At 45.3% G+C, this 25,616-nt stretch overlaps 1 protein-coding gene across 6 annotated transcripts in view; it reads left to right on the top strand.

Moving 5' to 3' along the window:
* The window catches only part of LNX2 (ligand of numb-protein X 2), a 190,304-nt gene that overhangs the window by 85,099 nt on the left and 79,589 nt on the right, over positions 1-25,616 (top strand). For all 6 annotated transcript variants that reach the window (XM_033947935.1, XM_033947930.1, XM_033947931.1 and 3 more), the window contains one exon: positions 12,499-12,740. In XM_033947935.1, the coding sequence (XP_033803826.1) occupies positions 12,499-12,740 (242 nt within the window). The remainder of the gene's footprint in view (positions 1-12,498; positions 12,741-25,616) is intronic.

The raw sequence follows: 25,616 nt of genomic DNA, 5'->3' as shown, positions 1-25,616 counted from the left end.
AGTTAAAAGCATACAGAGCTGCCGCTGCTGGTCTGAACTCTTGGGCCGCTGAAGGAGGGCAAAAAGCAGCTGTCCTGGAGGTTTCCCTTCCTCTCGCCTTTACAGGTTCCTTTTTTCCACCTTTTTTTTTTTCCTTCAAACGGCAACGGGCCCCAGCATCGACATCAATCAAGTAAGTTCCACTGTCAATCAAGCGGTTCTGCTCGGCCAAAGCTTCCCCTGTGACATGAGCCACCCTCAGGGGAAAGAAAGTGACCCACAAAGGTGAGGGGAAGGGGGGCAGATGATGGAAGTTGGGGGGGGGGGGAGAGAGAGAGAGAGAGAGAAGGGGCAGATGATGGAATGGAGGAGATGAGAGAGAGAGAGAAGGGGACAGATGATGGAAGTGAGAAGAAGGGAGAGAGAGCAGAAGGCAGATGGATGTCAGTTGAGAAGGGAGAGCAGATGCTGAATGGAAGTGGGGAAAGAACACATACTGGATGGAAGGAGGAGATAAATAAAGGGGGAAGAAAATAGTAAGATAATGGAGGGGTGAGGGAAAGGGGTGACAAGCTGTGTGTAGACACAGTGAAAAGAGGGAAACGGGACTAAATAGTAAGAAAGAATTTAATTTAGATGGAGGCAGAAAATAGAGAAGGAAGACCAGAGAAGAAAAGGGAAGAGAGAGCAGAGAATGATCAGATCTGAGTGGAGGAAATGAGAAGAGAGATATGCTAAAAACCACAGGGGGGAGGGAAGGATAGAGATGCCAGACCATGAGGGGAACAGAAGGAAGATGATGGATGCTAGACCAAATTGGGGGGTGGGGGGGGGCAGGAGGAGAGATGGCAGGGAAAGACAGACAGTGAATGGAAGGGGCAGATGCTGGACTGAAGAGACAGAGAAGGTTATCATGCTGCTGTACCGGGCCATGGTACGCCCTCACCTGGAGTACTGCGTCCAGCACTGGTACTTTAAGAAGGACACGGTACTACTCGAAAGGATCCAGAGAAGAGCAACTAAAATGGTTAAGGGGCTGGAGGAGTTGCCGTACAGCGAAAGATTAGAGAAACTGGGCCTCTTCTCCCTTGAGCAGAGGAGATTGAGAGGGGACATGATAGAAACATTCAAGGTACTGAAGGGAATAGACTTAGTAGCTAAGGCAGGGAGAACGAGAGGGCACTCTCTAAAGTTGAAAGGGGATAGATTCCATACAAACGTAAGGAAGTTCTGTGGTAGAAAGCAACATATTTATTTGGCTCATAACTTGCTGGTGCCCGATATTTTTAGCTCACAGTGAAAAAAGTTTGCTCACAACACCCGCCCGCTTAGAGGGAACACTGATATGTGAAGGGAAGGGGAGACAGGGGTTTTGTTGGCCCTTGCTCTGTATATTTGTATTTATAAAATGACAATTGTACAGAATATTGTTTCTTTTAATACTTTAATAAAATATGTTCAATATAAAATCATAACTGAGGCTTGTGCAGATGGGATCAGATGATTTGCGGGGACCAAGCTTACAGTACATTACATTACATTAGTGATTTCTGTTCCGCCATTATCTTGCAGTTCAAGGCGGATTAAATTCAAACTAAAAACAAGCTTGCGGAGATGGGGCGGAAATGTTTTATTTTAAATTTCAGTCTTAGTAGTTTGCCAGTCCACAAAATAATTCTTTTATTTCTGCCGGTCCACGGGTGTAAAAAGGTTGAAAAATACTGCTCTATATACTTTCTTGTGCTTGAGACAGGGTGGAGTAGCTGTCACTGGCCAGTGGAGCTCATTGAGCCTGAGGGAAGAGCTAATTTGCATAAGCTGCAAATGCTGATGGGAGCTGTCCACTCACTATGGTACTGAAAAAAACAGCTCTCAGTACAAAGAGCTCAGAAGACAAGAAGATTCTTTGGGAGCTGGGCAACCCTTGGGAGGAGGAATGCTGGCCTCTGGCCTAACTCCCGGTAAACTAAACTAAGCCTTAGGTTTATATACCGCATCTTCTCCACTGAAGTGGAGCTCGACATGGTTTACAGAGTTTAAAAAATATGGGAAGAGAGAAGAGAAAGAGTTTACAAAGCATAAAAAGAGGGGATGTAATCAGGATAAGAGATTATTATATGCTAGAGAAAAGCCAGGTTTTCAGTTGTTTTCGGAATAGTTGGAGGGAGTCCAGGTTCCGCAGCGGGACAGTGAGGTCATTCCAGAGGCCGGTGATTTTGGAGAGGAGGGATCTACCCAGTTTACCTGCGTGGAGGATGCCGTGTAGAGAGGGGAAGGATAGTTTATGTCTGTGGGCAGATCTGGTGGTAGTTGGTGTCGGGGCGAGGAAGGATAGAAGGATTAGGGGCGGAAGGATGCCGTGAATGATCTTGAAAGCCAGGCAGGAGCATTTGAAATGAATTCTGGAAAGTACTGGGAGCCAGTGAAGATTGGTAAGTAGAGGGGAGAAGTGGTCATATTTGCGTTTAGCAAAAATCAGCTTAGCCGCAGTGTTCTGGATAAGCTGGAGTCTGCGAAGACTTTTTTCGTTAGGCCTAAGTAGATGGCGTTACAATAATCGAGTTTGGATAGGATGATGGATTGTACAAGGACGGTGAAATGCTTTTGGTGAAAATAGGATCTAACTTTCCTCAGCATGTGGAGGCTGAAAAAACCCTGAAGGCCACTGCTGACCGATGCTAACAGGGGCCCCAGTGCAGCAGAGTAGGGTAACCAGGCTGACCAGTCCTAACAGGGGGGCTGGTGCAGTAGTAGAAAGCCCAGTGGTGGGAGGAACCTGGGGAAGAATATTTTGGTGATAGAATAGAGGCTGCTTAAAAGCTGACTCAGCATGAACAAAATTGGATCTCTTTGAATAGATCAAAGACTAAAAGTCAATCTAAGTTTGCTCCAAAACTAGCTTCTTGATCTTATAAAAGACGATACCCTACAACAGGGGTGCCCAATAGGTCGATCGCGATCGACGGGTAGCTCGCCAAGGCAAAGTGAGTCGATCACCCAGTACTCACTTTGCCTTGGTGATCTATCGGGCCGATCAGTCTTCCTCTCCCCGACATCAATTCTGCCGTCGGAGAGGAAGTTCGGGCCAGCCAATCGCTGCCTGGCTGGGCGGAACTTCCTCTCCGACGGCAGAATTGACATCGAGGAGAGGAATGCTGGTCGGCCCGAAGCAGGGAGAGCTTGCGTCGGCTTTGGGGCCTGTTATCCATTTGTGGCGGTTTGGGTCCTGTTCCCCGATGGCAGCACAGTGGCAGTGGCTTGGGGAAGGGCAGGGAGAAAGAAAGAAAGGGGGCAGGCAGGGAGACAGAAGGAAAGAAGAGAAACAGAAAAAAAGAAAGGGGGCATGAAGAGAGAAAGAAAGAAAGGTCAGGGAGAGAGGAAGAAAAAGTTGGGGGAAGGAATGAGGTGTGAAGGAGAGGAAGCATACAGGCTGAAAGAAAGATTGGATGCACAGTCAGAAGAAGAAAGTGCAACCAGAGACTCATGAAATCACCAGACAAGGTAGAAAAAATGATTTTATTTTAAATTTAGTGATCAAAATGTGTCTGAATTTATATCTGCTGTCTATATTTTACAATATGGTCCCCTTTTACTAAACCGCAATAGTGTTGTTTAGCGCAGGGAGCCTATGAGCGTTGAGAGCAGCGCTGGGCATTCAGCGCAGCTCCATGCACTAAAAACTGCTATTGTGGTTTAGTAAAAAGGGAGGGGGGTGGGTATTTGTCTATTTTTGTATGGTTGTTACTGAGGTGACAGTGCATAGAGTCATCTGCTTTGACCTCTTTGAAAAAACCCCAGAATAGGAATGATAATTAACAATTCTATGCGTACAGTGTGCATTGTGTTTTTTTTTAATTTTATTGTTGGTAGATCATTTTGACTTGATCATTTTAAAAGTAGCTCGTGAGTCAAAAAAGTGTGGGCACCCCTGCCCTACAACATCCTCTTCCAAACCGCCACTACAGAAGAGATAAAAGCACCAGCGACCTCAAAAGACCCAGACTTCCGCTGCTACTACTACTACTATTTATTATTTCTATAGCGCTGGAAAGGTATACGCAGCACTGTACATTTTAACATACAGTAGACAGTCACTGTTCAGAAGAGCTTACAATCTAATTTAGACAGGACATTACAGGGTTGGGGGAGATTATGGTAGATGAAATGATATAGTGAGTATAGGTATCTGACAGCAGTGAGTGGGAGTTAAGAGTTGAAAGCAGTTTCAAAAAAGTGGGCCTCCATATTTGAACATTGCCAGGGATGGAGCCAGCTCAGTCTTTTTGACGTGTTTCTAGGGAGCATGGCCACCATATTCTCCCTCCCAGCCCCTTCCCAACCTATCAGAGATGGAAGCGCAGGTGGTTTTCTCCTCCATCCTACCAGTAAGAGACAAGGGAAGAGCTAGAGAAAAACGGATCCAGAGGACGATGGTGCAGAGAAATGAACTTTGGCTTCTTGGACCACGGAGAGGCACTTTAGGGACTGCAGGGACCAGACGGGCTTCACTTAACCAGAAGAGGGAAGAACTTCCGGGACGACGCCTGGCTCACCTGCTCTGGAAGGCTTTAAACTAGGTGAGCAGGGGGAGGGGACCCACTCTCACATTAATAGGGTAAGTAACTCTATCTTGGAGCCTGAGGTAAGTAATCACGTGAATACTGGAGGGGACAGAGGCTACACCAAGGGATACAAAGGCATGATCGAGGGGAACAAAACATCTCGCGTCAACACTGAGGGCGAAAGTGCAAGGGACAGAGATTCCATATTGGAATCTGAGGTAAGTAACCATGTCAATAAAGGAGAAGACACAGGGGGAGATGGAAACTCCACCCTAGAGTCTAAGATAATTAATCATGTGTATACGAAAGGGGACAGAGGCAGGATAGAAGGGAACAAACTATCTCGGACAGAGAACACTTCATGCAAACAGAAAGAATGGTCAGCCATGTATGCTAATGCCCGAAGCTTGGGCAATAAAATTCTGGAACTGGAAGCAGAAATGAGAAACATTGACCTTGATGTGGTGGCGATATCAGAAACATAGTTCTCCGAGTCCCACGCATGGGATATGGTCATACCAGGTTACAACTTACTCCGACACAACAGAGAAAGTAAACCAGGAGGAGGAGTAGCTCTATACATTAGAGAGGACATCAAAGTTACTAAAATCACAGACATCAGAATCTCTTTGGGTGAACCTTGCCAGGGGCAATAACAAAAGCTTGTATCTTGGCATTGTGTATAGACCACCAAGACAAAAGGACAATGCAGACAAGGAACTAATTGAGGACATTGAGACCATCACACTGCGAGGAGACACAGTGCTGTTGGGAGACTTTAATATGCCTGATGTGAACTGGAACAAACTTTCCGCTACGACCAGTAGCAGCAAGAGGCTACTAACTTCCATACGAGGGGCATGCCTCAAACAGATGGTATTAGAACCCACCAGGGATCAGGCGATCCTGGACGTGCTACTCACCAACGGAGACAGTGTCACAGAGGTATCGATAAGAGAAACTTTGCCCTCCAGTGACCACAACACGGTGTGGTTCCACCTGAAGAAAGCAATCACTAGGTCAAATACATCGACTAAGGTCTTAAACTTTAAAGGAACTAACTTTCAGTGCATGTGGGACTTTGTCTACAAAGAGCTGCAAAACCAAAGCGCGATGGACAGTGTGGAGGTACTATGGTCGGCTCTGAAACCAACCCTTCAAAAAGCAAGCAACATATACATAAAGACCGTGAGCAAACAGTGCAGGAAAAATAGACCACAGTGGTTATCTGCGTAGATCTCAGAACTAGTAAAGCAAAAGAAAAAATCATTCGTAACATACAAACAATCACAACGTCCGGAAGCTAAAGAAAACTATCTGGCGAATTCTAGAAATATTAAAACGGCAGTCAGGGAGGCCAAACTCCGGATGGAAGAAAATATAGCAAAACAGGTTAAAAAAGGGGCTAAATCCTTTTTTAAGTACGTTAGCGACAGGAAAAAAACACAAGCGGTATTGTGTGCCTAAAGAAACCTGACGGTAACTTCGTTGACTCGGACGCAGACAAAGCAGAACTTCTCAATAACTACTTCTGCTTGGTCTTCACCTGCAAAGCGCCAGGATCCGGACCTCAGCTACAGACAAAGGAGTGCTTGGAGGACCCATTCCGGGATCTTGAATTTACCACGAGCAATGTCTACCACGAGCTATTAAAGGTAAAAGTAAACAAAGCTATGGGCCCGGACAATCTACACTCCAGAATACTTCGGGAATTGAGAGATGTCCTGGCAGAACCGTTAGCTGAGCTTTTCAGTCTTTCCCTACGCAAGGGAAAAGTCCCCTTGGACTGGAAAACTGCCAACGTTATTCCGCTCCACAAAAAGGGATGCAGGTCAGAGGCTGAAAATTACAGACTGGTGAGTCTCACATCTATATAGAAACATAGAATATGACGGCAGAAAAGGGCCGGCGGCCCAACAAGTCTGCCCAATCAAGATCCCTCCCACCCTCGAGAAACTATCCTCTATTATACCTCTGTAGCGACCCCATCTGCTTGTCCCATCGTCTCTTGAAGTCTAGCGTGCTATTGGCCTCGACTACCTGACGTAGAAGACCATTCCATCTATCAATAACCCTCTCGGTAAATAAGTATTTCCTGGTGTCCCCCTGAAATCTTCCTCCCCTAAGTTTTAGTGGATGTCCTCTTGTCACCGTGGAACCCGTAAGAGTAAAGATTTCCTCCTCCTCGATGCGGCCCGTTATGTATTTGAAGGTTTCTATCATGTCCCCCCTTTCTCTGTGCTCCTCAAGCGATTATAAGCGCAGCCTGCTCAGACGATCTTCATATGGAAGATTTTTGAGTCCTGAGACCATCCTTGTGGCCGTTCTCTGAACCGACTCAATTCTATTCACATCCTTTTGGTAGTGTGGCCTCCAAAACTGGACGCAGTACTCCAGGTGCGGTCTCACCATGGATCTGTATAATGGCATTATAACTTCGGGCTTTCAGCTGATAAAGTTTCTTCTGATGCAGCCAAGCATTTGTCTAGCCTTTGCTGAGGCTTTCTCCACCTGATTTGCAGCCTTCATGTCTACACGGATGATTACTCCCAAGTCTCTTTCTGCTTCAGTTCTTGTTAATTTTTCTCCATTTAAGGTGTATGTAGTGCAAGGATTCCCGCTACCAAGATGCATTACTTTACATTTTTTGGCATTGAAATTTAGTTGCCAAGTACTGGTCCATTGTTCTAGTAAAAGTAGGTCTTGTTCCATAGTGTTTTGCGCGGTTGCGCAGTTGGATTCTGTTGCCCGGCCAACAATGTTACACAGTTTAGCATCGTCGGCAAATAACGCAATTTTGCCTCAAAGTCCTTGAGTCAGATCTTTTACAAAGATGTTAAATAGCATCGCTCCCAAGACTGAGCCCTGCGGTACTCCACTGGTTACTCTTGACGTTTCTGAGAGAGTACCGTTTACCATCACCCTTTGAAGTCTGCCGCTGAGCCAATCCTCTACCCATGCAGTCAGCGTTTCTCCTAGTCCCATCGCGTTCATTTTGTTCAATAACCTGCGGTGTGGAACACTATCAAAAGCTTTACTGAAGTCCAAGTACACGATGTCAAGGGACTCTCCCCCGTCCAGTTTTTTTGTTACCCAGTCAAAGAACCCTAAACTCATTGAAACATTGATAAAAAAACAGATTGGACGCAATTATAGATGACGAAAAATTAAAGGATCCACACCAGCATGGCTTTACGAAGGGAAGATCTTGTCAATCCAATTTGATAAGCTTCTTTGACTGGGTAACAAAAAAACTGGATGGGGGATAGTCCCTGGACATCGTGTATTTGGACTTCAGCAAGGCCTTTGATAGTGTCCCACACCGTGGGTTATTGAACAAGATGAATGCAATGAGCCTAGGAGCAACACTGACTGCATGGGTAGAAGACTAGCTTAGCGGCAGACTTCAAAGGGTGATGGTAAAAGGTATTCCCTCAAAAACATTGGAAGTGACCAGCGGAGTGCCGCAGGGCTCGGTTTTGGGCCCGATACTATTTAATATCTTTTTAAGGGATCTGCCTCAGGAACTTTGTGGCAAAATTACATTATTTGCCGATGATGCTAAACTCTGCAACGTTGTGGGCAACGCAGCAGAACCTGATAGCGCAACAATGCCAGACACTATGAAGCAGGACCTGCTTTTACTGGAACAATGGTCCAATACTTGGCAACTGAATTTCAATGCCAAAAAATGTAAGGTGATGCACTTGGTAGCAGAAATCCATGCAGAACATACACCCTGAATGGTGAAAACCTAACAAGAACTGTAGCAGAACGGGACTTGGGAGTAATCATCCGGGAAGATATGAAAGCAACCAACCAGGTGGAGAAAGCTTCAACAAAGGCAAGACAGATGCTGGGTTGCATCAGAAGGAGCTTTATCAGCCGAAAGCCTGAAGTTATACTACCATTATACAGATCCATGGTAAGACCTCACCTGGAGTACTGTGTTCAGTTTTGGAGGCCACATTATATAAAGGACGTGAAGAGGATGGAGTTGATTCAGCGAATGGCCACTAGGATGGTCTCAGGACTTAAAGATCTCCCATATGAAGAACGTCTGAGCAGACTACGCTTATATTCTCTCGAAGAGTGCAGAGAAAGGTGGGACATGATAGAAACATTCAAATATATCACGGGCCACATTGAGGTGAAGGAGGAAATCTTTTTTCCTACGGGTCCCACGGCGACAAGAGGGCATCCACTAAAACTCAGGGGGGGGGGGGGAAGTTTCATGGGGACACCAGGAAATACTTCTTCACTGAAAGGGTAATTGATCGATGGAATGGTCTTCCACGTCAGGTAGTCGAGGCCAGTAACACGCTCGATTTCAAGGGATGAAGGGACAGACTGGTGGGGTCGCTCAAGAGGAATGCTTAATAGATGGACTCTCTTGGGAGGGAGGGTTCTTGAATGTGCAGACTTGTTGAGCCTTCGGCCCTTTTCTGCCGTCATACTCTATGTTTCTATGAGGTAGACTACAGTTATATCATAGACGTTGGGCTCTCATCACGACAGACTCTTGGGTCATGAAGAAGGGTTACTCACTCCATTGCATAACAATACCTCCAAATCACCCTCCAAGAGAATCATCTTTCACAACAGACATCCCTTCTTCAGGAAATTGAAGTTTTGTTTCAGCTAAATGCCATAGAAATAGTTCCTCCTTCTCAGAAAAATCATGGGTTCTAGTCCGGTTATTTTCTAATTCCAAAGAAGATGGGAGGTCTTCAACCAATTGTCGACCTCTGAGACTTAAACAAATATCTAGTTAAAGAAAAGTTTTGCAAGCTATCTCTAGAGTCTCTATACCCTCATCTAGAATGAAACGAATGGCTATGCTCTCTGGACCTCAGAGGCTTACACACATATATACATACACCCTCCTTATAGGAGGTTTCTGCGTTTTCGCGTAGCTCACCAACACTTCCACTACAAAGTTCTGCCATTCAGCCTGGCTTCTTCTCCAAGAGTATTCACCAAGTGCCTAGTGGTCATGGCAGCAACCCTGCGTACTCACGGGTTTCAAGAATTTCCAAATCTAGACGATTGGCTGATAAAAACTGCCTCGCCTCAAGATGTACTTTCCACTACACAGTTGACAATAACATTTCTTCAACAACTAGGGTTTGAAGTCAACTTTCCAAAGTCTCAACTTCAATCATCCCAAAAACTGTAATTCATAGGAACCCTTCATGACACTGTTCATCTACAGGTTTTCCTACCTCAACAAAGACAGGACACTTTGCTTCAGCTTTGCAAGCAAGTTTCTCTTCTACAAACCATTTCAGCCAGACAGATGATTCGGCTCTTGGGACACATGGCATCCACAGTACATGTTATTCCCTTTGCAACGCTTCATCTCAGAACAGCTTAGTGGACCCTAGCATCTCAGTGGTATCAGGCTTTTGATCCTTTCTCTCAAAAGATTGCAATCACCTTACCTCATTGTCAATCTCTTCAGTGGTGAATGGATCCAACCAATCTTTCCAGGGCTCTACTATTTCACATCCCTCCATATCAGAAAATGCTCACCACACGACGCGTCCATATATGCTCTTCTCACACAAGACCGCTGGTCTGCTCAAAAGAAAACATTACCCATCAACCTATTAGAGCTGAGAGCAATTTTACAAACCTTTCAGAGCAGTCTTTCCAATCAGGTCCTCCTGGTTCGAACGGATAATCAAGCAGCAATGTATTACATCAACAAATAAGGAACGGGCTCTCTCCCTCTGTCAAGAAACAGTACATTTGGAACTGGGTGATTGATGAAAACATATTTCTCAAGGCCATATATGTTCAAGGATCACAGAACACTGTAGCCGACAAACTCAGCAGATTCCTTCAACCACACGAATGAACTCGACTCCAAAATATTACACAACATTTTTTCACTATGGGGAACTCCTCAGATCTGTTTGCCTGTCCCCACAATGACAAATTGCCTCAATTCTGTTCCAGGCATTATTCTCCTCACTGTCTGGAAGCAGATACCTTTCTCCTGGATTGGACAGACATGTTCCTTTTATACATTTCCACCAATCCCTCTCATTCTCAAGACCTTGGCCAAACTTAAGAGTCAGCCACCATGATCCTGATAGCTCTTCAGTGGCCCAGACAACCTTGGTACTCCCTTCTACTTCTATCTCTGCTCACTCAAAGTCAAGGGTCTCTTTTACATCCCAATCTGCAATCGCTATACCTCACAGCTTGGTACCTCTCAGCCTAACTTCAACAGATCCTAATCTCTCTGATGCAGTACAAGCCATTATAGCTACTTCCATAAAACCTTCCACTCAGCAATGTTATCAACAGAAGTGGACACATTTCAATACATGGTGTACTCTTCCACCACCAACACGTTCCATCTTCTCTATCCTCAGAATTGGATTACCTTCGTCACCTTTCCAATTTTGAACTAAAAACCACTTCGGTTAGAGTTCACCTCAATGCTATTAGTGCTTTCCATGTTCCTATTAACAATAAATCTGGCCTCTCATCCTCTTGTTCCAGGTTTTATGAAGGGACTTTTCAGTTCCAAACCTCCACTCAAGCTGCCTCCAGTTGTCTGGGATCTTATATAGTCCTAGCCACTTTGATGAAACCACCATTTGAACCAATGGCTTCTACTCACCTCAGGTTTCTTACTTGGAAAGCGGTGGTCTTGATCTCTCCCACTTCTGCCCATCAAGAGAGTGAACTCCAAGCATTGGTGTCTGACCCACCATTCACAGTATTTCATCATGTTAAGGTGGTTATCCACACTCATCCTAAATTTCTTCCATCTCAACAAATCCATTGTGCTACCAGTTTTCTTCTCAAAGCCTCATGCTCATCCTGGAGAAACAGCTTTTCATATGTTTGACTGTAAACGTGCCTTGACTTACTACATACAGCATACTAAGCCACACAGGTCTTCACCTCAACTGTTCATCTCTTTTATTCTAACACATTGGGCAAGATGTAACCAATAGAACTATTTCCACATGGCTAGCGGCATATATTTCTTTCTGCTATGCTCAGGCTGGGCTGCAGCTCAAGGGTCATGTAACAGCACACAAAGTCCAAGCTATGGCAGCATCAATAGCTTCTTACATTCCAATTGATGAAATTTGCAAAGAAGCTACTTGGTCCTCAATTCCCACCTCTAGAATCCAGAATCCTATTCCAGATGTGATAGCCGTTTCGGCCAAGCAGTATTACAGAATTTATTTTCTTAAATGGCCCACTCCCCCTCCATCCCATTTCAGTAAGTTAGAGAGTCCCAGATGTGAAAATATGCTGCTTGCTTGTCCTAGGATAAAGCACAGTTACTTACTGTAGCAGGTGTTATCTGGGGATAGCAGGCAGATATTATATATGTAATGGTGTTATCCGCATAGACATTTGATGTGCCGGCTACAAATGCTTAAATGAATAAATAAAATATTCTCACATCCCTCCCACCTTTCCTGGTTGGTTTCTTAGCTTGCTTATGGAACTGAGGAACTGTGAGCTGACATCAGGGCGTGGTTAAGGCAGTCACAAAGTTTCTTAAAACGTAAAGTGACAGTTCACTTTTAACATGGTACCAGGCTCCATGGATGACATCACCCACATGTGAGAATATCTGCCTGCTGTCCTGTTACGGTAAAAAAACTGTATTTATGTATATCCTTTCCACATTTAGATGCCTATACTCCAACGCTATGGCTAGCACAAATGCAGGTGCCTTCATATTGGGTATTCTGATACCAGGTTATGCTTATATTCTACAGAACTGAGGTGCCTAGGTTCATCTATAGAATAGGTTCCAATTATATAACCTCAGGGTGCCTAAACGGAGGTGCCCATTTATAAAATTTCTCCCTTTGTGTTGAGCCTAAACAAAAATGTTATTTTGGTTTAAGAACTGATATTGGTAAGCTATAGCTCTTGTTTTGTATATTACAATAATAGAATCTGATATTTCCAGGTGTTCTGGAGCATCTCATCATAGAGTTGTACTAGACCACAGAAGGTCTAGCAAAGATGCAGAGGGTGAGAATGAAACTGTGTCCAATGTAATAGATCACCCTACTCTATCATCAGACACAAATCAAGGTAGACCTGGAATAGTGGCAATAGAACACGATTTATCTTCCACATTTTTTCCTTTGTGGACAGATGAGAATGGTCTTATCAATACAGCTCTGGAGGAGACAACAGTTGGAAACAGTAAGATTTTTCTACCTTTCTATTCCATATTTATTGTATTATCTAATGTTAAGAAGTTCTCTTTCTCAACAAAGTGTCAGTACTAAAAAACAATAGTTAAAATACTGTTTCTGGTATATATATCTCTAAGCATCTGTAAGAGAGCACATTTTGGGGCAGTTCCATAACTGGGTACGCCACTGTACATGCATGCATAGTAGTGACCCTGAAAAGAGTAGAACACACATATAAAGCTAATACTATATTCAAGTCGGTGGTTATGTTGATTTGCCAATGTAAGCATAGTAGGGCCACATTTCAATTAAAAGTTTTGATTTTGATTAATCACATAGTTAAACATTTGAATCACCCGATTAGTGGTGGGGCTTAGCTAGCAATTCATGGGATGGGGCTTGCATTTCCTCCCCCTCCTCCCCACATTGGGTATCATACCTTTGCTGGTGGGAATGCTGAAGCCCCACCAGTTGAAGAAATCACTGCCAAAGCTACTGTCTGAAAAACACAGAGATCAACGGGATGCTTCCAACTTCCGATGCCTGCACTCCCCAAGCATGCTCAGTTCATTGAAAGGTACCACAGCTTTGGAGGATGCCCGGGTACAAAGGAGGAGGGACCAGGCCTCCGAGCCCCACCCCACCCATATCTTCCTTTCTCCTGCCTGCATGTCCAGTGTACTCTTTCCCCTTCCCTATCTACCTATATACCTCCAGGTCCAACTCTCCCCCTCTCCTCTTTCTCCCCCTCTTATTGAGGTCGAGAGTTCCAGGCCCAGGAGATCTGTGTAAAAGGCAGCCTGAAGAGACAAGCCCCAGAAGAACTTCAGACTTGTGAGAGACAGAAACCTGTATGTTCAGCTATAGTGAGAGTTGATGCAGGCAGCACCTTTCCTATTTTGTGTCCTAGGTTGGGCACTTCCTCCTTTATTCTAAGTTCATACCCCCTCTCTCCCTTTCTTGGTCCAACATGCACCACTGCTACCTACCTCCTTTTCTGTCCCCCTCCTGCAAGATTGTATTGGAGCCGTCCAGGTTGATTGCCACCTTCCTGCCTTTTAGCTGTACTTCTTTGCAGGGACACAGGCCCTGCACGCTATACATTGCTGACCCGAAGCCTTTCCTCTGACGTCAGCTCTGATGGAGGGAAGGCTTCCAGGTCGGCTACGGGTGACGTGCTGGGAGTGCTGCACGCTGCTTTATAGAGGAGCGAGTGCAGATGGAGGGCAGGAAAAGGAGGTGCACCAAGGTATTCAAGCCACTTGAGCTACCTCCAACCTTGCGGGATCCCCATGACCACGAGGAGGGTCCATATAGGATCCCCGCAACCATGAAGGGGGTCCTCAAAGGATCCCTGTGACTTAAGGGGGCATCCCTACGGGATCCCTGTGACCCCAGGGGGAACCCCGTGGGATTCTCATTCCCATAGCTTTTCTTTGCTACACATCTTTAAAAAGAAAAACACAGAAATGCCAGGTTACTCAGTACCAGGCTGGAGATCTTAGGACAGTCCTGGATTTCTGCATCCTAGTGCATTATAATGCTTGGAACACTAATTTCAGTAGACAGGAATAGGAATTCTGATCCCATATTATTTTGGGTTTAATTAAAAACAGGACTGGCTAAAAGTCTCCAGCCTGGTATTTCTTCATTGCATTTTACATGAGGTAAACAAACATTTTGGTGAAATAATCAGAACATAATCATTTTACAAGAGTAACTCCCAAGAAGTTGAAGCCACAGCATTAGAGTAATGCCTAATATTTCTGTGTAAATTTACTGGCTCAGACTAATGGCTCATTTATCCAGTATTCCGTCTTCACTGAGGTGAATCCAAGTCACAAGTATATGGCAAAAACCCAAATAGTAGCAGCATTCCATGCCACTGACCCAGGGCAAGCAGTGGCTTCCCCCATGTCTGTCTCAACAGTAGACTATGGACTTTTCATCCAGGAACTTAACCAAATTTTTTATTTTATTTTATTTATTTATAGAATTTTACAGTATTACCAAGCATATACATCTTGTACAGTAAAGTGAGATCAAACAACATACTGAACTAAATTTCCAAAATTAAGATATACCACAATCATAATTCAGTTGAAAATAAAAATAGATAAATAAAGTAATAATGATCTAGCTGATCACACACTAGTCCTCCATATATTGGATCCAAGATTTAAAGAGTAGGACAAATATAAATCAAATTAATTAAAAGAAAATCCATGTCTTACTACAGTGCGGGGAGCTAACCTTCCATGGGCGCTGTTATTCCTTTTTCAAGACGTTTCGCTGAGAGAAAACTAATCAGTTGAGACGGTTCTGTAAAAATATACTTCAATGATAAATATCTAACCACACATTTACATGGATATCTCAGAAAGAAAATACCCCCTATTTGAGTCACTCCAGGTTTTAGAAGTAGAAATTCTTTCCTTCTTTTTTGAGTCTCTCTGGAGACATCGGGGAAAATCTGAATATGATGTCCCAGGAAGTCTTTGGACCTATTTTTAAAGAAAAGTTTTAATATCCAATCCTTGTCTGGAGCCAAAGCAACAGACAACAAGAGAGTGGCTGGAACAGCCAATTCTCTATCCGATTGTTCCAGTATTGCGGAAATGTCCAATGATCTCTCCCGGGGTTCCTCAATTTTTCCTTCTTTTTTGGATTGGGGTTTGGCAGGAAGGTAATACACTCTTGTAAGAGGAGGTAAGGAGCTTTCAGGAATTTCCAATATTTCCATAAAATACCTTTTCACCATTTCTCTAGGAGAAGTTGACAAGATCTTTGGAAAATTTATAAATCTCAAATTATTAATTCGACCATTATTCTCCTGAGCTTCCAACTTCCTCCTGAGTATTATATTATCTTTAACCAACAAATCTTGATTTTGTTTCAAAAACATTAGCTCCTTACTTGTATTTCGTGACTCTATTTTTAGTTGAGAAATATCCTGCTTTAAGATATTTATTTCTTCTTTTTGTTCTTTTAATTCTTTGTCCAAACTTTTTATTTGAGGATTTAAAGAATTCCCCAAATTCACTACCAAGTCCCATAATGCATCAAGTGTGACTTTAGGGGGTTTTGTAGGTGAAAAAAGTTGTAATGTTGTAGTATCTAAATGTTCTGAAATTAGCTTTACCTCAGTGGCGTTTTGTATTCCCCCAGCCTCTGTTGTCCCGGTCGCAAGTCCTTGCAGAGAGAGCATGTCACTCTGAGTTGTTGTATTCGGCAAGCCCTCCATGCTAGCCTCTGGGAACGAAGAAGAAGCTACCTCCTCGGGTGCATTCTGGTCCCGTGGAGAGCTAGCTGCTTGCGGCGTCGGTTGAAGGGGTGGCATGCCACTGTTCCCTCTAAGCTGAGCAGGAGTCCTCCACCCACAGTCTCACCAATAGAGGGTGCTGTTTTACTGTCACATTTTTCAATTGTGAGGGACAGGCAAGTTCTGCAGGACTCCAGGGAACATACCTGTCCTTAGCGACTGAAAATATTCCACCCCCTAGTGGTAGCAATGCAGCTGGAGGACACCTGCTCAGCTTAGAGGGAACACTTTGACGTCGGGGCTGAGAGTGACATCGAGCCCAGGGGATCTCACCACCGCGCTACTCTCCGCCGGCGTCCCCAGCGAGCTGGCACCCGACTCTTCTTGCTCCCGTTGTAGGCGTCGGAGAAAATCATCAATGGTAACCGCTGGAGTTAAGGGTTGCCGGGAGGCTCCTCCGACGTTCCTTCCCCGTCTTTTCGGCATAGTTAGAGGAAACTTTCGACGGCGTCCTCACTGCAGCAGACATGTCTGTCTCAACAGTAGACTATGGACTTTTCATCCAGGAACTTAACCAAAGTTTTAAAAAACCAGCTACATTAACTCTTACCACATTCTCTGGCAACGTGTTCCAGAGCCTAACTGTTCTCTGAGTGAAAAAATATTTCCTCCTATTGATTTTAAAAGTATTACTCTGTAACTTCAAGTGTCCCCTTAGACTTTGTAAAACTTGATGCAGTAAAAGATCGATCCATTGTTCCCATTCTACACCACTCGGGATTTTGTAGAGTTCAATCATATCTCCTTCAGCTGTCTTTTCCAAGCTGAAGAGTCTTAATCTCTTTAGTCTTTCCTCATACGAGAGGAGTTCCATACCTTTTATTATCTTGGTGACTCTTCTTTGAACCCTTTTAGATAAGAAGAACAGAACGAAACAGAGGCATTATAACATTCTTAGTCTTGTTTACCATCCCTTTTCTTATAATTCCTAGCATCTTTTTTGCTTTCATGGCTGCCGCCGAATATTGAGCTGAAGGTTTCAGCATATTGTCTACGATGACACCGAGATCTTTGTCTTGAGAACTGACCCCCAAGGTGGACCCTAGCATCCGGTAACTATGATTTGGATTATTCTTCCCAATGTGCATCACTTTACATTTGTCCACATTAAATTTCATCTGCCACTTGACGCCCAGTCTTCCGATTTCCTAAGGTCTTCCTGCAATTTTTCATAGTCTGCATGCATTTTAACAACTTTGAACAGTTTAGTGTCATCTGCATATTTAATCACCTCACTTGTAGTTCCAATTTCCAAATCATTTATAAATAAGTTAAATAGCACTGGTCCCCGTACAGATCCCTGCGGCACACCACTATTTCCAGTGCAATAGGTGAGATATTCTAGACAGGGCTATTTCCTTTTAGCCGCATGGTTGCAGAAGGAATCCACTTCGGATTTTTCACTCTGCCTCTATAGTACTTCACTGATCAGTTTAGCGCCCTTTACAGTTTTTTCCTTCTGCACGCATGGATGCTGTTGTGTATTTCTGCTCTCTCAATTTTGTTTTAATTCTATGTAATTTCTTCACCTTTTCAGATAATTTAGTGCTTGGAACAATTTTAAAGCTCTGCCTACTTGAGAATTCACAGACTTTAGTCTGTAGTTGACAAGCCAATCCCTTTGTGGGTACCTGTTGGCCAGACTGCTCAGGGCCATCCTTGAGGTGGTCTCACCTTCTGTTAATCAGGGGTCTAGCGCAGGCTGTTAGGCACCCTTAGGAAGCTCAGCGGTGTCTTGCAGGGTACCAGTTGCATCGACGCACCTCCACCCGTTCCAGTGCGTATCCGATGGTCCGCGAGGGTGGAGGTATAGTCAGACATTGGAGTCTGAATGGCAGCCCAAAGATCAGCTTTGTAGGAACATTCCCAGCTTTGTGGCAGTGAATATTCTCCTCCAGCTCCTACGTGAGAGCTGAATTCAGGCTTCCAGCACTTCTAACTGATCCTGTCAGGTCACAGTGAGTACACAGGATGATACCCTGTGAGAGACAATGGGGGACATGTGAAAAGTAGAGTTTTGAGTGTTTCTGATTGTTCCCCCTCCTGAGAAATCCTAAAATTACCATTTATAAAGTTTGGAAAATGTGAAAAATATCGCAATTTTGTGCAAATTTTGTGACGGTGGCCATCTTGGATTTTTAGCAATTGTGCAATTTTGGCGCTTTTAGAGTGTTTTTGCACCATGTGTCATGTTGGGAGGGCTCAGCTAGCCCAGCTGTGCGACTTTCATGGTTTTCGGGGCTCGGCATGGTTGGTAATTCCATTCATCAGGCTGCAGACCCTGCGCAGCCTCAGAAAGTTTAGTTTTGCCACATTTATGTGACCTGTGCCCCAGGAGCCGGAAGTTTCTGTGTGAATAGCCTCTCTCCTTGGAAGACATCTGTGTAGGGGAGAGCTTTCCTTTTCATTCAAATGTCTGGAAGTTCAAGCGCCATTTTGACTACTTTGAAATTTGTGCGGGTCTGTTAGCTCGCAGCAGCGTTGGTCAAAGTTTTCCCTTTTACCCCTGACGCAGCTTTCTAATAGCGAAATGGGGATTCATAAGAACATAAGCAATGCCTCCGCCGGGTCAGACCATAGGTCCATCCTGCCCAGCAGTCCGCTCCCGTGGCGGCCCAAACAGGTCACGACCTGTCTGAATCACCAGAAGGGGCTCCCTTGCCACCTTGGTTTCTCATTGAAGTCCTATCTTCCCATCGAAGTCCTAACCCTCCGGTCTTGCACATGCACGACCTGATTGGGTTTCTATACTTATTACCTGGTTAGCTTTCTATACTTGTGTTACATCCCAGCACCTCTCTCAGTATCCCACGATCCCTTTATCCCTCAGAAATCCGTCCAATCCCTGTTTGAATCCCTGTACCGTACTCTGCCTGATCACTTCCTCCGGTAGCGCATTCCAAGTGTCCACGACACTTTGTGTGAAAAAAAACTTCCTTGCATTTTTTTTGAACCTGTCTCCCTTCAGTTTCTCCGAATGCCCCCTCGTACCTGTTGTCCCCTTCAGCCTGAAGAATCTGTCCCTATCCACCCTCTCTATGCCCCTCATGATCTTGAAGGTCTCTATCATATCTCCCCTGAGCCTCCTTTTTTCCAGAGAGAAGAGCCCCAGCCTATCCAACCTCTCGGCGTATGGGCAGTGTTCCAGCCCTCTTACCAGTTTCGTTGCTCTCCTTTGGACTCTCTCAAGTACTGCCATGTCCTTCTTGAGGTACGGCGACCAATATTGAACGCAGTATTCCAGATGTGGACGCACCATCGCTCGATATACAATGGCATGATGACTTCCCGCGTCCTGGTTGTTGTGCCCCTCTTTATGATGCCCAGCATCCTGTTGGCTTTTTTCGAGGCTGCTGCGCACTGTGCAGATGGCTTCAGTGATGCATCCACCAGCACACCCAAGTCTCTCTCAAGACTGCTGTCTCCCAACAATGCCCCCCCCCCCAATTTGTAGTTGAACAACGGGTTATTTTTCCCTATATGCATGACCTTGCATTTTTCCACGTTAAAGCGCATTTGCCATTTGTTTGCCCAGTCTTCCAGTTTGTCCAGGTCCCTTTGTAGATCCTCACACTCCTCCCTGGACCTAACTCTGCCGCACAGTTTGGTATCATCTGCAAATTTTATAACCTCGCACTTTGCCTCCTTTTCCAGGTCATTGATAAATATGTTGAAGAGTAACGGCCCCAGCACCGAACCCTGTGGCACACCGCTCGTGACTTCCCGCCAGTCAGAATATTGGCCCTTCACTCCGACCCTCTGCAGTCTACCCGACAACCAGTGCTCGATCCATCTGTGTACATCCCCTCCCACCCCGTGGTTCCACAGCTTCCTAAGCAGCCTTTCATGTGGCACCTTGTCGAAAGCCTTTTGAAAATCGAGGTAAATGATGTCTATAGGTTCCCCATTGTCCACCCGACTGCTTATTCCCTCGAAGAAGTACAGAAGGTTCGTTAAGCATGACCTTCCCTTACAGAATCCATGCTGGCTTGTTCTCAGTAGGCCATTTCTCTCGATGTGCTCGCAAATACTGTCCTTGATCATAGCTTCCACCATCTTCCCTATAATTGAAGTCAGGCTCACCGGCCTGTAGTTCCCGGGGTCACCCCTCGATCCCTTTTTGAAGATAGGTGTGACATTCGCCAATTTCCAGTCCTCTGGTATCTCTCCAGTTTTCAAGGATAGGTTGCAAACATGCTGGATTGTGCCCGCTATTTCTTGTCTTAGTTCCTTTAGAACCCTTGGGTGGATCCCGTCTGGGCCCAGCGATTTGCCGCATTTTAACCTGTCTATCTGTTTGAGGACATCCTCCTTACTTATCTCTATGTGTTCCAATTTTTCAGCCTGTTCCCCACTCATGAGCTCCTCTGAGTCCGGTATATTAGATGTGTCTTCTCTCGTGAAAACCAACGAGAAGAACGTGTTCAACCTCTCAGCTACCTGTTTATCCTCCTTAATCATTCCCTTCCTATCCCCATCGTCCAACGGCCCCACCTCCTCTCTCGCTGGTCGCTTCCCCTTTACGTAACTGAAGAATGCCTTGAAGTTTTTCGCCTCCCTGGCCAGCCCCTCTTCGTATTTCCCTTTTGCTTTTCTAACCTCTCGGTGGCATTCCTTTTGGCATTTCCTGTGCGCCTGGTGATTTTCCTCCGTTGGGTCCTTTTTCCATCTCCAGAACGATACTTTTTTGTCATTTATTGCCCTCTTTACTTCTGTTGAGATCCAAACCGGGTCCTTTGACCGCTTGTTCTTGCCGCCTTTCCTGAAACTGGGGACGTACATTCTTTGTGCTTCCTGCAGGGTGTCCCTGAATAGGGTCCAGGCGCTTCCTACAGTCTCCATCCTAAGGATGTTTCTGAGCTTTCTCACCACCATTTCCCTCATAGCAACATAGTTCCCTTTCCTGAAGTTGAGCGCAGTTGTTGCGGTCCTCCTTACTGTGGGTGTCCCCCTTTCTAATGTGAATCTGATCGCGTTGTGGTCACTGTTGCCTAGTGGTCCTCCCACTTCTACCCCTCTTGCAGGCCCCCCTAATCCGTTTAGGATGAGGTCGAGTAGCACTCCCTCACGTCGGTTCACTGACTAGTTGCTCCATGAAGCAGTCCCTCACAGCTTCTACAAATCCTGTTTCCCTAGTGCAGTTGGAGTGACCCATGCTCCAGTCAATCCTCGGGTAGTTGAAGTCCCCCATCACTGTTACACTTCCAGTCCTGCATTCTTGTCTCAGTTCAGCTTCCAAGTCGTGTCCGACTCCTTCCGGCGTACCAGGTGGGCTATAGTACAGCCCCAGATTTATGCCTGCACCCTTGTTTCCCGGCAATTTGACCCATAGCGATTCCAGCCCCTCTGCCTTCTTTGCCATATCCATCCCGACCGAGTAGATAGAGTCCTTTATATATAGTGCTATGCCTCCCCCCTTCTTGTGGGTCCTGTCCCTCCTGTAGAGCTTGTACCCCGGCAGCTCCACATCCCATTGATTCTCCTCTATCCACCATGTTTCTGTAATTCCAATTATATCCAGGTCTTCCCCCTTGGCCACGACCTCTAGTTCACCCATCTTGGCCATGAGGCTTCTTGCATTTGCGTACAAGCACCGCAGGTCCCGTTGTTTTTCCTCCACCTCTGTATTTACCTGGGCCGCCTCCCCTTGAACTTCGGGCAGTTCTCCTGTTCCCTGTGCTTCTGCTTTGCCCTCAGCCTTTACCCTCGTAGCTTTCGGTTTCCCCACATTCCCGCCACCCCACTTCCCCGCTTTTCCTCTGGGTTTTCTAGCCCTACCGGCCCCCTCCTGGGCTATCATCCCTTGAGCCTCCGTTTGATCCCCCTCGCCTTGTGGCACCCCTATATTGCCCTCAGCTTTCGCCCTCGTGCCACCCAGTCCCCTTGTGTCTCCATGCCCCTTAGTCTCCTCCCAGCAAGCTCCCTTTATCTGATGTTTCCCTCGCTGTCTGATCATAAGATCCACCGGTCTCTCTACTTCCTCCTTGCAGTCAGCCCGTTCAGCATCTGTTCTGGATACTGTTGTCCGAAGCGTCAACATCAGATCAGCTGTCGGCTTTCCCCCTCTCCTCAGTTTAAAGCCCTCTCGATCTCCTTCCTCACATTGGCTGCCAGTAGCCTAGTTCCCGCTGTGCTCAGGTGCAGGCCGTCCCGCCGGTAGAGCTTTCTCTTTCCCCAGAAGGACGTCCAGTTCCTCACAAAGTGGAAGCCCTCCTCCTGGCACCATCTCCTCAACCAAGCATTCACAGCCTGGAGGTCTGCCTGCCTCTTTGCATCTGCTCTCGGTACAGGCAGGATCTCTGAGAATGCTATCCTCCGGGTACTCCGCTTCAGCTTTCGTCCCAGGACCCTGAACTGGTCAGTCAGTGTGGCCATGCTGAAGTTCCTACGGCTCACATCATTTGTTCCGACGTGGATTATCACCGCAGTCTCCTCTGTCTCTGCTCCATCCAGGATCCTCTCGATCCTATCAGTGACGTCTCGTGTCTTGGCCCCTGGGAGACAAGTCACCAGCCGGTCCTCCCTTCCTCAGCTACGTGACTATCAACCTCTCTCAAGATCGAGTCTCCCACCACAATAGCAGACTTCCCTTTCCTCAGCAACCTCCTCTGTCTCAGGTCCGTGTCCTCGGTGTAGTGCGGTGTCTCTCCCTCGGGGTCCCGGTGAGTCATGGTCTCCTCCTCTTGCGTGGTTCCTCCGCTAGGTCCTTCCCCGGTGTCGCCTTGTGGATCCTGGGTCTCGTCTGCCGACATCTGTCTGTGCAGCTGCTGGTCCTGTTCCTCCACCTTCCTCCTATAGGCCTCCTCGATGAATCTCTCGAGGTCCCTCACCTGGTCCACAATGGGGCCTGCTCCGTCTGTGTCCTTGGTTGACCAGCTCGTCTCCTCTGTGTTGCGCAGTCCCTCCAGTCCCTCCAGTTCCTGGACCCTGACCCTCAATCTGCCGACCTCCATCCTCAGGCTTTCCAGTTCCTGACACCGACTGCATATGTACTCCCGCCTTCCCAAGGGGAGGTAGTCGTACATATTCGCTGTTGGATTTTGAAGGGGACTGGCCACTCGTAATCGGAGGAGGTCAACAGCTAAGCAGTAATATCGCTGGAGCCCGAGTGTGAAGCCAAGTACCTCTTTTTTTTGTTTGTTTTGTTTTGCAGTAAGCAGTGATGGTGCTTGGATGTGTTTGGATTGTCAGCACATTTTTGTAAACTATTTCAGTCTGCTAGGATTTGACCCTTACTGAAACATTTAATATTGGACTATATACGATTGAAAGTAAAGCTATTTTGGAGTTGTAGCACCATATTGGAGTTTTTTTGAGGACCCAGGAAGCCCTTTAACTGAGGTTCATTTTTTCTCCAATTTTTGTATGGGTGCTCCTCTATTTTGATCAATAAGGGTTTTGCATAATTGAGCTTGCCTGAATTTCATGCCTAGCATATAATTTTTTTTGTTCTATATGTAGTTGAAATCGTCCATTATTATACTGTTGCCCAATTTGCCAGCTTTCCTAGTCTCTGAAAACATTTCTTCATTTGTCTGCTCATTCTGTCCTGGGGGACAGTAGTATAACCCTACCCGTATATTCCTTCCCTTCACACATGGAATTTCTATCCATATGGATTCCACATTGCTATCTGTGTCATGCAGAATGTTTATTTGATTTGATTCAATTCCCTCTTTAACATGTATAACATGTAGCAGAATCCCCCCCCCCCCTATTTGATCTGCTATATCATTGCAATATAATTTGTACTCGGGTAATAGTGTCCCATTGATTGTCCTCCTTTCACCAGGTCTCTGAGATTCCTATTATATCTTACCTCATCATTCAGTTGTATATACTCTAACTCTCCTACTTTATTTTCTAGGCTTCTAGCATTTGTATACAAACACTTCAAATTGTATCTACAGGCTGCTGAGAAGATGACAGGGTTACCTTGACATCTTTACTCTGTTTCCCTCTTAAGCATTCTTGGCTTTCTTTCACAATTTTTGAAACCTCTCTATTTGTATTCTCTAAATATTCTGATTTAACAGTATCCTTCAAGGATGCTTCACACCAAACCATCTGCTCCTGGGTGACTGTCAACATCCCCTGTTCCCCCCAATCTTAGTTTAAAAGCTGCTCTATTTCCTTTTTAAACGTTAAGTGCCAGCAGCCTGGTTCTATCCCGGTTAAGGTGGAGTCCATCCTTTTGGAATAGGCCTCCCCTTTCCCAGAAGGTAGCCCAGTTTGTAACAAACCTAAATCCCTCAACCTTGCACCATTGTCTCAACCACGCATTGAGACTTTGCCTGCCTCTTGGGTCCTGTGTGTGCAACGGGACATTTCTGAAAATGCTACCCTGGAGGATCTGGATTTCAGCTTTCTACCCAAGAGCCTAAATTTGGCTTCAATAACCTTCCTCCCATATTTTCCTATGTCATTAGTACCTACATGTACCAAGACAACTGGCTCCTCCCCAGCACTATCTAATATCTAAGTGACATGTGAGGTCTGCCACCTTTGCACCTGGTAGCAAGTGACCAGGCAATCCTCACCCACCAGCCACCCAGCTATTTACGTGCCTAATGATTGGATCTCCCACTGTCCTAACTCCACCCTTCTGGGCTGAAGTCCCTGGAGATAGATCCTTGGTGCCAGAGGATATTGCATCTGCATCTCTTGGTGGGCAGGTCCTGGCTACAGGATCATTTCCTGCATCACCAGGATGATGATCTCCTTTTAGGAGACCTCCTTCCAAGGCAGCACAGGGGCTGCCAGACTGGAGAACATCCCTGTAGGTCTCCTCTATGTATCTCTTTTTCCCTCAGCTCCTCCAAGTCTGCAACTCTAGCCTCAAGGGAACAGACTTGCAGGAACTCTTTGAAACTGGGAGATAATCATACATGTGACACTCAATGCAAAAGACTGGATAGCTCCCCTCTTGCTGGACTACTGCCTGCATCTTATTGAGCTTCTTAATTAAATTCTGTTAAGGTACTGGGTATGTTAAACTGGTATAGAGAACCTTAAGATAATTTGTATGTTTGAGTCTTAGCAAGTAATGAAATTTAATAAGAATATAATAATAACTTGTTTATTTATATACCGCAAAACTGTGAAGTTCTATGCAATTTACATAATTTTAAATACATTTAAAATACAATAAAAGCAGAAAAGATTAGAGAGTAAAGAACCAATGGCTAAAACCCTAAAAAAAACCAAATAATTTCATAATATAAAATTTTACAGATTAACTACCTAAGTACTTCAAAAATAAATGTGTTTTTAAATGTTTTCTAAATTCCCCATAGATTTCAGTAGAAAGGAGCAGTTGATCTAAATCTTTGCACCATGCTGCTGCTTGATATGAGAGAAGATTCTGATGATATTTTTTAAGTTTGCATCCTTTAACAAGCGGAAAAGCAAAAATCAAATGTGAGCTTCTTTTATGTCTATTAGTTGTAAAAGAGAAAAGTTCATTTATATATTTGGGAATCAAACCAAATAGAACCTTAAAACAAAAGCAACTGAATTTAAATTTCACACGCGCCTCCACTGGCAACCAATGCAACACCC

Source organism: Geotrypetes seraphini, chromosome 6 (assembly GCF_902459505.1).
Source record: "Geotrypetes seraphini chromosome 6, aGeoSer1.1, whole genome shotgun sequence".
Taxonomy (NCBI): domain Eukaryota; kingdom Metazoa; phylum Chordata; class Amphibia; order Gymnophiona; family Dermophiidae; genus Geotrypetes; species Geotrypetes seraphini.
This window is presented reverse-complemented; position numbering and strand designations above follow the sequence as displayed.